This window comes from Babylonia areolata, chromosome 1, assembly GCF_041734735.1.
Source record: "Babylonia areolata isolate BAREFJ2019XMU chromosome 1, ASM4173473v1, whole genome shotgun sequence".
In the NCBI taxonomy this organism is placed as follows: Eukaryota; Metazoa; Mollusca; class Gastropoda; order Neogastropoda; family Buccinidae; genus Babylonia; species Babylonia areolata.
Window position 1 is genome coordinate 56807776 of NC_134876.1, and position 14462 is coordinate 56822237.

The 14462-nt window shown below is 39.8% G+C and overlaps 1 protein-coding gene across 1 annotated transcript in view; it reads right to left on the bottom strand.

Moving 5' to 3' along the window:
• LOC143284452 (kinesin-like protein KIF19) overlaps positions 1–14462 on the bottom strand; it is a 51688-nt gene that overhangs the window by 16690 nt on the left and 20536 nt on the right. Inside the window, exons 5-9 of the mRNA XM_076591094.1 lie at positions 12045–12181; positions 10740–10865; positions 3280–3559; positions 2105–2289; positions 1557–1707 (exon numbers count right to left, since the gene is read on the bottom strand). Coding sequence (XP_076447209.1) covers positions 1557–1707; positions 2105–2289; positions 3280–3559; positions 10740–10865; positions 12045–12181 — 879 coding nt within the window. The remainder of the gene's footprint in view (positions 1–1556; positions 1708–2104; positions 2290–3279; positions 3560–10739; positions 10866–12044; positions 12182–14462) is intronic.

Sequence of the window (14462 nt, forward strand, 5' to 3'; positions counted from 1 at the left end):
CTGTGCAAACAACCAATCATGTTCAGGGATTTAAGGCACACCTCTGCAATGAAAACCAACCAGTCATATTCAAGTATTCAAGGCACACCTCCCTTGTTAAAACAACCAATCATGTTCAAGGATCTAAGGCACACCTCCACTGTTTAAACAACCAATGATGTTCAGGGACTTAACCCTTTGAGCCCTGACCACCGCTTTACCGGTGGTAGAGAAAAATGCCATAATGGCTAGCGGTGCGTAAACACTTGTGTCATGTTTTGCTATTGGTTGACTTATATTTAAGAGCCAATCAGAAAAACCGTAATATTCTGATGTCAGCGAATGTAGTACCAACATGGCCGCGCCTTTTCACTGTGTTTTGTGCATGTGCTTTGGATAAAAAAGATCAATTTCAATATAAGTCAACCAATAGCAAAACACGACACAAGTGTTTACGCACTAGGCATTATGTCATTTTTCTCTACCACCGGTAAAGCGGTGGTCAGGGCACTCTTTTTATATCTGCCGTGACACATTAAATACCAATTATTTGCAAGGGTTAAAATTGCTCAGGAACTCAGGGCTCAAAGGGTTAAGGCACACCTTGGCTTTCAAAACAACCAATCATGTCCACAGAATTAAGGCACAACTCTACTGTCAAAACAAGAGATTTAAGGCAGACTTCCACTGTAAAAATAATCATTCACTTCCAGGGGGTTTATACACATATTAATTGAGCTGAACATGTTCAGCACCAGTAAGCAAAGTTGTAATAAATTCTAATGAATGCAATAATGTAGCAGGAAAATGGCAATACTCAAATAACGTGTGTATGTATGCACATACATACACATACACATGCACACACAACACATACAGTGAGTATTATATTTACATTAATACAAAGTCAGCTTCTAATCTTCATTATGAGTGCTTATGTATATGCCAGAAACACTTTGATTAATGAACTTACAACTCAGCTCAAATAAGACATAAATAGTTGACTTTACAGCTCAACTCCGTTCTTTTTTTCTTTTTTTTGGTGGGGCCTCTATTCTCCTATTTTTTTTCCATTTTCATTTTTTTTTATAAATTATTTTCTACATCTTCCATTGCATGAATAATATAACATAAAAAAATACATAGCCACATAGCAAGCATACAGCATTGAGCTCTGGGTTCAAGTGGGAAGATTAGGATCATATGCTTCATGGATGCATCTTATGGAATGTAGCTAAATTTCATTACCAGCACTGCAGGTGTTGACATCTATCAGCCTGGCTGATGCCGGGATATATACCATGAGAGCACACAGCCCTTGTCAAGTAGCCCTAAACTTAAATGGACCACACTTAGCAGCATCGTCATAAATGAAATTCCAGCCCAGATAGTTCGGACAGCAGTTGCCTCCTCTGCTGTTCTGATGGTCATAGTTGGACATGACTGACTATCATACATAAAAGATAATTTTAAAAAATTAAAAAATGACTGTCATACATCAACCCCATCATCATTTATCAAGCAGAAAGCAAAATTACCCAATTTCTACCCCTCCCCTAAAAAGCTGAAGCACTTACACTGAACAGCCTGGATATTGGCGATGGAGAGAGACCTGGGCCCCTGGTCCTGAATCCTGCTGCGCAGCACGTTGATTTCCTCACGCAGTTCCGAGATGATGTTGGTGTACTGAGCGATGTGGTACGCCACGTCTGTCACGTTGCGTCGCACCTGCACACGAATTTGAAGACAGAACTGTCATTTTTTTCGTCTTCTTTTTATTATTCTGCTAACGGTTCAAAGACCTCTCATTATTTTTTGTTTGTTTTGTTTTGCCATTGCATGTTCGGTTTTGCCATTGTATGTAAGGTTCTAAAAACTGTTGACACTAATCCAGATTTTTTAGTCCAGTTTTTTTTTGTGACACTTTTTGTGACACTTCTTTTTCCTTCCTTCTGGGAAAACATAGACATCAGGACCTAGATTATTCACTCTCTCTATAACTAGATAAAGATATACCTACTGGCTTGACAGGTTCTCCATCCAGACAGCAAAAGTTTCAGAACCATTTTACGATCAAACTATAACAACAGTTTTCAAATCATATCAAAATAATCTCTGTACACACCTTGGTTTTGATGTGCTTGGCCCTGTCAGCATAGACCAGTGTGTTACGTGACTCCTCAAACTGGGTGCTGGCAGGACTGATGTGAGCGATCATCACTGTCTTACAGTTGCCGCCCAAAGCATCTTTCAACAGTCTTGTCAGCTTGCTGTCTCGGTAGTTGATGTAGCGTGGTCCATTCTTGTCACCTGTTGATGAGAAGGATTTCAACAATTTGTACCCTATCAGTGCAGCTGCACTTCAGTTTCTGTGGACCAACCCTGAGTACACACCCAAAACTGAGTATGCTGTTCAAGCAATACTTCAACCCAAAAAACCCAACAACAACAAATAAAAACACACACACATCATCATCAAAAACAATCAGATACACTCTCAATCCCCTCACAAACATTGGTGAACAACCTTGAGGCAAAAGCCAACAAGCTAAAAGCACTGAGTTTGAATACAAGTGACTGAGAAAGCAAAACTGAACATGCCCACTTTGGTATGGAAAGAGCCTCACTTGATCCAAGGGAAACAACTTTGTGTAATGAAAAAATCAGTACTAAGGGGGTACAAAGAAAGATACAATGAGAACCATCATTCAAAAAGGTGTGTTTAAAACTAATCAAAACTTCATAAACAAAGCTATTTTTCTCACTTATCAAGACATTATTTAGGTAAAATAGTAAATATAACTTTCGGGCTGTATTATTCAAAACAAAGAGAGGCAATCATTATTTAATTTTTGGGGGGCCCATTCTTTATTGTTCAAAACAAATTCCAACATAGAATATCATTGTGAAAGGTGAAACAAACAAAAGTAGCAAACAAAGAAGAGGAAAGTTCTAAAAATGTGTATTTCAAGCTGGACATGTAGAACAAGAAATTGACAGTCATGTACTTTGTAAACTGTGTGTCGTTATTTTACTTATTTTGTTCAGTTTTCTATTTCTCTATTTTTTCTTCTTTTTCTTTAATAGAAAAAAAAGGAACAACTTACAAGCTGACACCGGAGTGCACTGCGGTTACCAAATGTGTCATACATTGTCATTTTGCCACAGAGAGACTGTGTTAAATATATAACATGGAACTGTTGATGATGATGATGATGGTGATGGTGATGGTTCAAGAAAACATGAACCCTTCATCGTAAGAAGAAAAAAAAAAAGAGAAGAGCTAGGACTCTAACTCACTCAAGGCGTTGATACAGTTCCCCAGTGCCAGAAGGGAGCGGTTGATGTGGGCTCCCTCCACCATCCTCTTGCCGCGGTTGTGGGTGTTGGCCGCCCTCTCGGACCCGGCCAGGTCAATGAGGAAGAGCTTCCCTGTGCGCACTTCCTGCATGGTGCTGCGGATGCGGTTGCGCTGTTTAACAATGACCTGCAGGATGGCGTGTGACCTGGACGACGCAGCATTGGCCGCCGTGGATTCCTGCGTGCGCTCTCTGTTGCCCTTCACCAGCATCTGCATCACCTGGGCGCACACATCAACACAGGTATTCAATAATAATAATAATAATAATGATCATAATCAGTATTTATATAGCACTAAATACTGTGCAGAGACAAATCAAAGCTCTTTCACACCAGTCAGTCACACGCTTGCATAAGACAAAGAAAAAACAGGGGAGGGAGGCTATCTTGGAGGGTGGGTTTTAAGGCCAGACTTGAAAGAGCTGAGTGCAGATACCTGATGAATTGAAGGAGGGAGCTTATTCCAAATCCAAGGTCCAGAGAAAGGAGAAAGAGCAGCAGCTGACAGTGGAGTTTGAATCTGGGTATGTGTTAACAGAGTGGATCCGAAGCCGACAGTAGAGAGCACGATGGGGCAGCCACAGAGATAGGAAGAGGCAGATTTGTGAATACATTTATAAGAAAGATTGCAACACACAACAAAGAAACATTTCAACATGCAATAAAGACAAAGGACAGAGCTTCAGAAATGTTGCAACACACAACAAAGAAATATTGCAACACACAACAAAGACAAATGGAAGAGTTTCAGAAACACTGCAACACACAACAAAGGCAAATGACAGTGCTTCAGAAATGTTGGAACACACAACAAAAGAACACAAAGAAATGTTGGAACACACAACAAAAGAACATAAAACAAAGAAATGTTGGAACACACAACAAAAGAACACAAAGAAATGTTGGAACACACAACAAAGAAATGTTGCAACACACAACAAAGACAAATGACAGCGCTTCAGAAATGTTGCAACACACAACAAAGAAATGTTGCAACACAAAACAAAGAATGGTGTAACATACAACACAGACAAATAACAGAAACCACCATGGTGGAGCAATGGCTTAGAGGTAATGCGCTGAACTAGGAAGCGAACTTCTATGGGTTAGTCTCAGATAAAGACCAGGATTTTTTTAAATTTTTACTCCTCCCCTCTACTAGACCTGGAGAGGTGGTCTGGAAGTTGATCTTTAAGATGAGACACCGAACATAGGTCCCATGTACAGCATGCACTTAAAAGCATGTAAAAGAACCTGCGGCAACAAAAGGACTGTTCCTCACAAAATTCTGTAGAAAAATTAACAATGACAGTAAAGCAAATACACTCGCAGACAGAAAAAAAAAAAAAAAAATTGGATGGCACTGTACTGTGGCAACATGCTCTCCCCAAATTTCAAACAGAGAAATCTGTTGTGACAAAAAGTAATACAATACAAAACAATACAATATAACGTATAGTCACATGCACACATCGATGTACACGCACACACACAAGAACTTGAGTATAAATCTCTTTAACTGTGTAACTGCCCTATCTGGTTTATATTCTCTCCATTTAAGACTATTGCAAGCTGTCAGCGTCAAGAAATAGAACAGTTTTTATTTCTTAATGGTTTCAGTTAAAAGAGCACATGTGCTACAAGTTAACTTCAGAAGGCACAAGAAATTCATTAGATTTTTCTGCATGCATTTGGGTGGGTGGGTAGATGCAGGGTAAATGAATGTGTATGTGTCTGTATCTGCTTCAGATAACCTGAAAATTAAGGATTGAATAAGGCACAGAGGTACAGAAACATAAAGAGACAGAGAAACACACACACACACAACTCCTCTTCCCAACACAGATACACACACACACAACTCCTCTTCCCAACACACACACACACACACACACACACAAGTTTACACACACACACACAACTCCTCTTCCCAACACAGACATACATTCAACACACACACACACACACACACACACACACACACACACACACACACAATTAACTGAAAATAAAGACATAAAAGATTGACAGAATGTGTGCGTTTGAGTGTGCATGCACAAATGCACATGTATGGTTTTGAGCATGTTTACAAACACAAACACGTGCAGGCCTGTCTGCAAGGAATAATATGTGTGGGAACGCTGTACGTATCATTGCACAGATCTGGCAGCACATGACACCTTTTATCTCATTCATCTGAGAAATCAGCCAACAGGCATAATACCAATATTGATCCGCCCTCCTACTTTATTATGAGACAGCAAACAATCAGAACAGTGTTCCGTGCTGGCAGGACCTGCCAGTGACATTGATACACTGACACAGGGCATGATGGATAGCCCTGTGTCATGCAACTCGGATCAATAGCGCCAATCCCAACTGCTGAAAGCAAATGTCCCCACGGTCTGTCTTCCTTTTGCTGCTTTTGTCATATGCCTGGCAGCAAAGGACTGGCTGATTGTTATCATGAATAACTAAGGTCAAGGCGGAATGCCCTAGGGGAACACTGCAGGTAGGCTGTGACCTGGGTGCATGTCTTTTCGGGGGTATGTATGCGGCTTACACCTGCTATGTAGCACATGTACTTATTTCCAAAGCATATATTTTCATGTCTGTAATTCTTATCATTAATTCTTTGTTTTACTGGCTTATTCACTGATTGATTGATCAGTTGAAAGATAAATCAATTAGTTTAGTTATCTTTTTTCATCTATTGTTTTTGCTTTCAATTGTTCTTAAATATTCCTTCTTCTTCTCCATTAACTCTGTGAAGAGTCATTGTGGTGCTGCACAGAATACCCTGATTCCTACAGGTCTGTCAGTTGTGTGTTGAAACCTGGGTGTCCAAAAATGGTCTTCCTGTTCATTTTGAAACGTTGTCAGTTTATTGGGTTTTTTTTTTCTGGTTTCCCCTCTGTCTTCCTCTCTCAACAATTCCTTAGAGGATCTATCGTATGTCATACTTTAAACATAGAGTGATAATATGTATATACTAGAGCATACTAATGCATGTATTAGTGTTCAAGCCTTTGTGCCTTGTTAGCACATATCTTCACCTATCTTTACATGCCTGTATTTGTTGCTGCTGCTACTGATATGGATACTTATATAGCGCCTATCCTTGGTTGGCGACCAAGCTCTAAGCCCTTTACAAACACTGGGTCATTTGTAAAACAAGCTGCCTACTTGGGTGGAGCCGACTGACAACTGCCATTGGGCACTCATCATTCGTTTCCTGTATCATTCAATCAGATTTCAGGTACACACACACACACAATCAGACAGACATGTAACATTTTATGTGTATGACCATTCTCTTTATTCATCCCGCCATGTAGGCAGCCTTACTCCATTTTCAGGGGTGTGCATGCTGGGTATGTTCTTGTTTCTATAACTCACTGAACACTGATATGGAATACAGGATCTTTAACAGGTGTATTTGACCTTCTGCATGCATATACACACAAAGGGGGTTCAGGCACAACCAGGTCTGCACATATGTTGACCTGGGAAAACAGAAAAATTCTCCACCCTTTAACCACCGGGCACCGTTATTGAGATTTGAACCTGGGACCCTCAGACTGAAAGTCCAATGCTTTAACCACTCAGCTATTGTGTCTCTTTTCTCTATGGGGCAGAACATTTCAACAGACATGTTTTGTTACTGGGGTGAACAACAAAAGATTGTGCACACAATGCATGGTTTCAGTTAAACAACAACAATGTGCACACCATGAAATCAATAGCAACAACAATTCAAGCACAGTGGAAATGAATGGCTGCAGCAGAGAACAAACATTACAGTGCCAGAGGATGAAAACTTGTCTGGAACTGCAACTGTATTTCAATGGACTTGTATTGTTTTTTTTTGTTTTTTTTAATTGTATCCTCAGGGAAAGCTTGACCTCATAAAACAGTGCCATCTTGCAGGCAAAAAAAAAAAAACCAAAAAAACCCTGCAAGGGTATTTATTTTATTATTAAAGTGGATTTTTCAACAGAATTTTGCCAGGAACAAACTTATGTGGAAGTAGATTCTTTTCTTTGTCCTAGTTCCATACCTCACATGGGGCCTCAGTTTACTATCTGATCTGAAAGACTAGAATCAATTGACTGATTACTGCAACGCCATGTTCTAACACAGGCAAACACTCAAAACTAATGTTCCCAACAATGTGCTAATGTTTGATCAGGTAATGTCAGATAACAATGAGAATAATAATAATAATCATATTAATGATAGTACCAATACTACTACAAATGATGATGATGATGATAATGGTAATAAGAAGAAGAAGAAGAAAGGGAGGGGGCAGGGGGTGGGGGTGCGGTGGCATGGGGGTGGTGGTGGTGGGGGGGGGGGGGGTTGAATGTACTCTACTTCCTTAGCATAGGGACCCAGAGTGCTATTAATCAACATCAATGGGGGGAAAAATGGTTCCAAATATTAACAACACATTGCACTACAAACAAAGACAAATTACACAAAGATCAATGACATAAAGTACACACACACACACACACACACACACACACACACACACACACACACACACACACACACATACACACACACCTAGACATGAAAGAAGATTTGTACAATTGTGTTTGATGCCAAATTTGAACTGAGATTTTGTTTCATCATGATAAATTTGACTGGGAAGTTTATTTCAGGTGACAGGACCAAGCTACGGAAAAGCAAGCCGTCCTTGTAATTTCTTTATCAGATCTGGGATACAAGGAACAAATAGGTCAGCAGATGATTGCAATAAACAGGATTTAACTGTCTATGCAGCAAAGTTTCATTGGATCTGCTGATGTCATTTCGAATAGTCAGTAGGTGATCGCAACAAACGGGATTTAAATGTTACCTCGCCATAAGTCTTCTTTCATTGCGAACATCAAGAGGGAGACAAAAAACATGCTAGTCAGCAGATAATCACAAAATGAATGGGATTTAACTGTTAACTCAGCAGAGGCTATATTTCATTGCTAACATCACAAACACTGCTGGCGAGCTGAACAAGTGCCAGATCCACCGAACTGAGGGCTGCTCGCGTGCACCGCTCTTCTAATCTTCCCCTTCATGTCTTGCCTGACCTTGTGCCATCAGATAACAAGCCTGCCCCATCAATTATTTCTTGGCTGTTGTTTCTGTTACACACCACTGCTTTCCGTGTAGCCACCAACCACTAGACATTGTTGCACATTTGTTTTTTCTATCCGTTGTATGTGTTTTTGTTCTTTACATAATGTAATAACTGAATAAAAATATTATATAAAAAAATAATTAAAAAAAGACATCGTTGAAACCATGAGAAGAAAAGAACTACTTACGTACTTTTCAATGCTTACAGCTATAAGCTGTCTAAAAGAAAAATCAAAGCCTATACTAAGCGCATAGAATAGGTATGTCTCCAGCATGCAACTTTCAGTTAAACCAACTCTTGTTTCTGATAGTGAGCTGAAACATCATTTGGATCAATATATGTGGGTAAGCAGTGGTAACCCGCCTTCCCCAATCCCCTCTCTTCCCCTTCAGTCTCCATTCTAGTGCTTTCCATTTTGTTGTGTTTCAACAAGAATCACATGTCAGCCATGAAGGCTTCCCCTCTTTGACTCACTTGTGTAAACAATGTGAGTCTATGTTTCAACCCAGTGTTTGGTTGTCTGTGTGTGTGTGTGTGTGTGTGTGTGTGTGTGTGTGTGTGTGTGTGGTAAACTTTAACATTGACATTTTCTCTGCAAATACTTTGTCAGTTGACACCAAATTAGGCATAAAAATAGGAAAAATTCAGTTCTTTCCAGTCATCTTGTTTAAAACAATATTGCACCTCTGGGATGGGCACAAAAAAAAAGAAAAAAAAGAAGAAAAAAAAGAAGCCAAATTATATGCAAACTGCATTTACTGTTATATTTTTTTTCTTCTTCTAAACTTGGCACTTTGATCCTGATATTCTGACACAACAACAAGAGCAGTCATTTTTATCATTTTTTGTTCAAACAGGGACTTCTTTTGCTAAGCATGGAAGTTTTATTTATTTTGCAAACATTTTGGTGCAGATAGTAAAAAAGGGAAATTAATCTGTAATTAATGCTAGGGGACTTAATTTGCTTTAAACTGATCTTTCTCATCTTAAACATTACAATTTGAAATTATACTCAATAACTAAAGAGCTTGTGTGTTTTACTCTCAGTGTACAGGGCTTCCACTATGTTCATTCGCCCATGTGGTCTTTTTTCGGAAAATACTAAAACCAATACGACGAGTGGATTTTATAGATCTATTGGCTGAGCCCTGAAGGTAATGGGCAAAAATCAATTGCATACACATATTTATACACATTCAAAGCGCGTGCTCATATTCTTTGCGAACGCGAACGACGCCATTTTGTTTCAAGTTGTTGACCTGCCGTTCAATCCTATATTCAATCGACAATACACGATAACATGTCATGGAAAGTTGGAGAAGGAGACCGTTAAATATTGCAAGTATTCAGAGAAAGATTTGTGAACGCCTCATCACTTACTGGATTATGCCCCAAACTTTAAAACTATAAAACTAGAATGAACATAAAAGAGAAATTGAATCGACCGTGTCAACTGGTGTAACTAAACTTGTACATCTATCTAGATCCAGAGAAAACGGCTAAATGTTGCAATGTGATTGCGGCGATAGCCACGTCTCCTTTACCGCGGACTTAAAAAAAAGGATTTTTAATTGCCCTTAAAGATTTTTTGTATGCCCAAGATACACCAGAATAATATGATTTAAACAGCGTTCTCACTGCAAATACTGCAATCGATTTATCGCCCTTTAAAAAAGCATGTTTATATATTATATTTCTGAATGTCAGTTAAGGAGCCACAATAGTGTAATGGGTAAGACAGTTTCTTCTCACCCAAACACGCGGAGTTCAAATCTGCCGTTAGGACTTTTTTTTTCTTTTTCTTTTAACCCGAAGCTTTATAATAATAAATACAGAACACATTTTAATGATTAGATTTTTTTTTTAAAGTGTATCACAAGTGAGTCTTGAAGGCCTTGCCTCTCTTGTTTGTTTCTTATTTCAACGTCAGATTTCTTGTTGACAGGCTGAGTATTTCCAGAGAAAATGAATCCATTAAAGTTAATCACGATCATACACATACACACACATGCACAGGGACACACAGATAACTGAAACACAGGGTTGTTACATAGACTCATGGTTGTGTGTAAACACACATGCCAGCCAACAATTACAAAACCACTTATACAATAAAATCGCAGAAAAATCAAGACAACGTACAATTCAGAACATGAACACACAAAATCAGTCACATTCAGTTGCAGTTTCGTTTTTCTCTTTTCATTGAAGATTTTTGTTTGGGGCACTATATCTGCAATATGTTTCTTACCTCATCTGTTGATCTTGTGGTGACTTCTGATATACCCGCCACCTGCACGTTGCCTTTGGCATCTTCTCGTAATTCCAGAAATCCTAAACTTGGGTTCAGTAAGTCTCGGATCATTTCATTATAGATCTGAAAAGCAACAGTGTTGTTATTGTTTTCTGAAACTTGTTGCAATATAATGAATTTAATGGTACTGCATCGAAGTCTTATACTAAATAATTTCTATGCAAGTCCCTCACACACACACACACACACACACACACACACACACACATGTGCACATGCACACACAGACACACACACTCACACACGCACACAAATGTCAAACATACAGACAGACACATGTCAAACACCCACGCACACACACACACACACACACACACACACACATTCAGATATTGATGTGTCCTGAAAAACATCAGAACAAAATGAAATGAAATGTACTATTCATTGGCACTCACCACTGATAACAAAAAAAAAATCCATATAATCATTATCAAATGAGACAAGCTACATTAATCATGACGTGGCACTTCAAACAAATGAACCTCATAGCTCACACCACCCACCCTGAAACTCCCCACAGCATGAATAAAATATCAAGATAAGATATGCTCGGAATGTCATAACTGACAACATTTTCCCATCAAACTGTGTCTGATTATATTAGTTTTCTCCAGTCTCTCAGTGGTCCTGATTTCTTCAAGGTACACAAACTGCGAACATCAACATGACAAGGTTTCTAGTTAGTAAAATGATAAATGAGCTTTCTCCTTTCATTTAAAAACCTCACAGGTGAAATATCTCAAAGTGATATGATAATGGAAACATGATACTGCCAATATCTATGTATATATCAATGTGTGTGTGTGTGTGTGTGTGTGTGTGTGTGTGTGTGTGTGTGTGTGTGTGTGTGTGTGTATGCTTCAACCACCACCCCTCACCACAAACTAGATGTGTACCTCTTGGCAGGACATGGCGACTTTACAGGCAAGGTCCTCTCTGCCTTCCTCCCCTTCCCCCCCCCCCCCTGCTCCCTCCTCCTCCAGACCCAACCCCCAACCCCCCTGGACTAGGTGTGTACCTCTCAGTAGGACATGGTGACTTTATCTGCAAGGTCCTCTCTGCCTTTCTCCCCTCCACCCCTGCTCCCTCCTCCCCCAACCCACCCCCTCACCCCCCCTCACCACCCCCTCGCTTAGGTGCTAGGTTGGTAGGACATGGCGACTATCTGCAAGGTCCTCTTTTCCTTTCTCCCCTCCACCCCTCTTCCCCCAGCCCCCACACCTCACTGGGCTAGGTGTGTACCTCAAGGTAGGACATGGTGACTTTATAGGCAAGGTCCTCTCTGCCTTTCTCCATCTCCAGGAAGAGGTCATTGAGGGCCTGCACCATGATGCCGGGGTCCTCGTCCGTCCCCAGCATGGTGTGGGTCTTCCCTGCCCCTGCACACACCACGCACCGTTCTTCACCATCCTGCCGCTGTCATGACCAACACTGGAAAGACAGGTTAAAGGTTAAAGGTCTCATGGCCAGTTACGGCCATTGGGGCAGTGAATTCATGTTCACTTTGTCAAGGGTTCGCCCCATCCTTTCCTTCGCTTGTTTTAACCTTCCTTCACTGAAGTCAGGAATGTACCTATTGGAGTGATGGCCTACAGATAACCCGTCTGCCTAGGAAGTGAGACAATCTGAGCACACTGGTTCGAATCACGGCTCAGCTGCCGATATTTTCTCCCCGTCCACTAGACCTTGAGTGGTGGTCTGGACGCTAGTCATTCGGATGAGACAATAAACCGAGGTCCCGTGTGCAGCATGCACTTAGCGCATGTAAAAGAACCCATGGCAACAAAAGGGTTGTTCCTGGCAAAATTCTGTAGAAAAATCCACTTCAATAGGAAAAACAAACAAAACTGCACGCAGGAAAAAATACAAAAAAAAAAAAAAGGGGTGGTGGCGCTGTAGTGTAGCGACGTGCTCTCCCTGGGGAGAGCAGCCCGAATTTCACACAGAGAAATCTGTTGTGATAAAAAGAAATACAAATACAAATATTCCCACCTGAATGGAATGAGGAAGAGTAAAGTGCCTTTCCCCAGGACACAACACCCAGCTGGAACAGGGCCTCAAACCCTGATAGCCAGTGAATACTGAATCAGAAATTCAACACCTGACCGACTCAGCCACAGTGCCACCCTTCATGAAGAATCAACCACTTGAATGATGATAATGATGATGATAATGATACCGATGATGATTATGACAGAGACGACGACGATGATGATAACAATGACCATGATGATGACAATGTATTGTATTCTACTGTATTTCATTGTGTCACAATACATTTCTGTGTGTGAAATCTTGAGCTGTTCTCCCCAGAGAGAGCACATTGCTACAGTACAGCGCCACTCTTCTGTTTTTCTTCTTTTTCTTTCTGTCTGCAAGAGTGATGATGATGAAGACAACAACGATGATGATGACAACAACAGCAATGATGATTATGATATAGATAATAATAATGACAGTACTCATTACTGCGATGACAATGATAGTGATGGTGATGATTAGGATGATTATGATGATGATGGGAATGATGATGATGATTAATGATAATGGTAATAACAACAATGACTACATAGATGATTGTAATAATGATGATGGTGATAACCATGATTACCCTGATGAGAGCAATGATGATGAACATGATTAAGACAATGATGATGATGATGAATAATGACAACCACAATATATATATATATATATATATATATATATATATATATATATATATATATATATATATATATATATGTAACACTTTGAGATAATGTTTATGCTCCAAAACTGTACAATCCTCACTCTTCTATTCTTTGCTGTGGACTGTATTATATACAATACCTTATGTAACTTAAGTATATGGAATAGAAAGTTGTCTAAATCAGTAAATGTTATGAAAAACAGCAACAAACAATAACAATAATACAAAAGTGATCAACAAAATAACTGAATGCTATCACAACCTCTACTACCTCTTCAGTTATTGTTGATAACAAAGATGAAAACTAATAGCACTTGGCAATGTCAAGGGAAATACCAGAAAAACAGGTTGCATGCATGCACCCTCATGACTTATTCAGCAGAACTGAACCCAAACCCCTCAAACAATGTCCATTCACACATGTTCACCAGCACTACGCTTCGTTAGCAAACAATGATGATCACACCACCATCCACAGAGGTATCAAACTTTCATAACTCCTTTCATTGCTATCAATGGTTGCAGGGAGAAACTACACTTTTTAAAATTATCTGGAAGATGAACGCAAACAGAATATGGCACAGAGAAAGAGACAGTCACAGAGAGAGAGAGAGAGCGAGGGGGTGGGGTGGGGGAGAGAGATAGAAAGAGAGAGAGAGAGAAAGAGAGAGAAAGAAAAAGGAAGACAAGGGCAGAGAGAAACAGGGAGTCAGAGAGACAGACAGGTATGTAACCAGACAGAGAGAGAAATATGGAACTGCAATTTTGTCCTATTTTTGACATTACTGCTTAAAGTCAGCTGACCCCAAAAGGCCAAATCAGGTACACCATTTAGAAACAAAATTCAATTGCAAAAATAAACAAGACCCTGTCATGTCTGAAAAACAAACAAACAAAAACACATGCAAACAAACACAGATCGTGACATATCACCTTAACCATTAAGTTCCATGAGGCAAATAAAACAA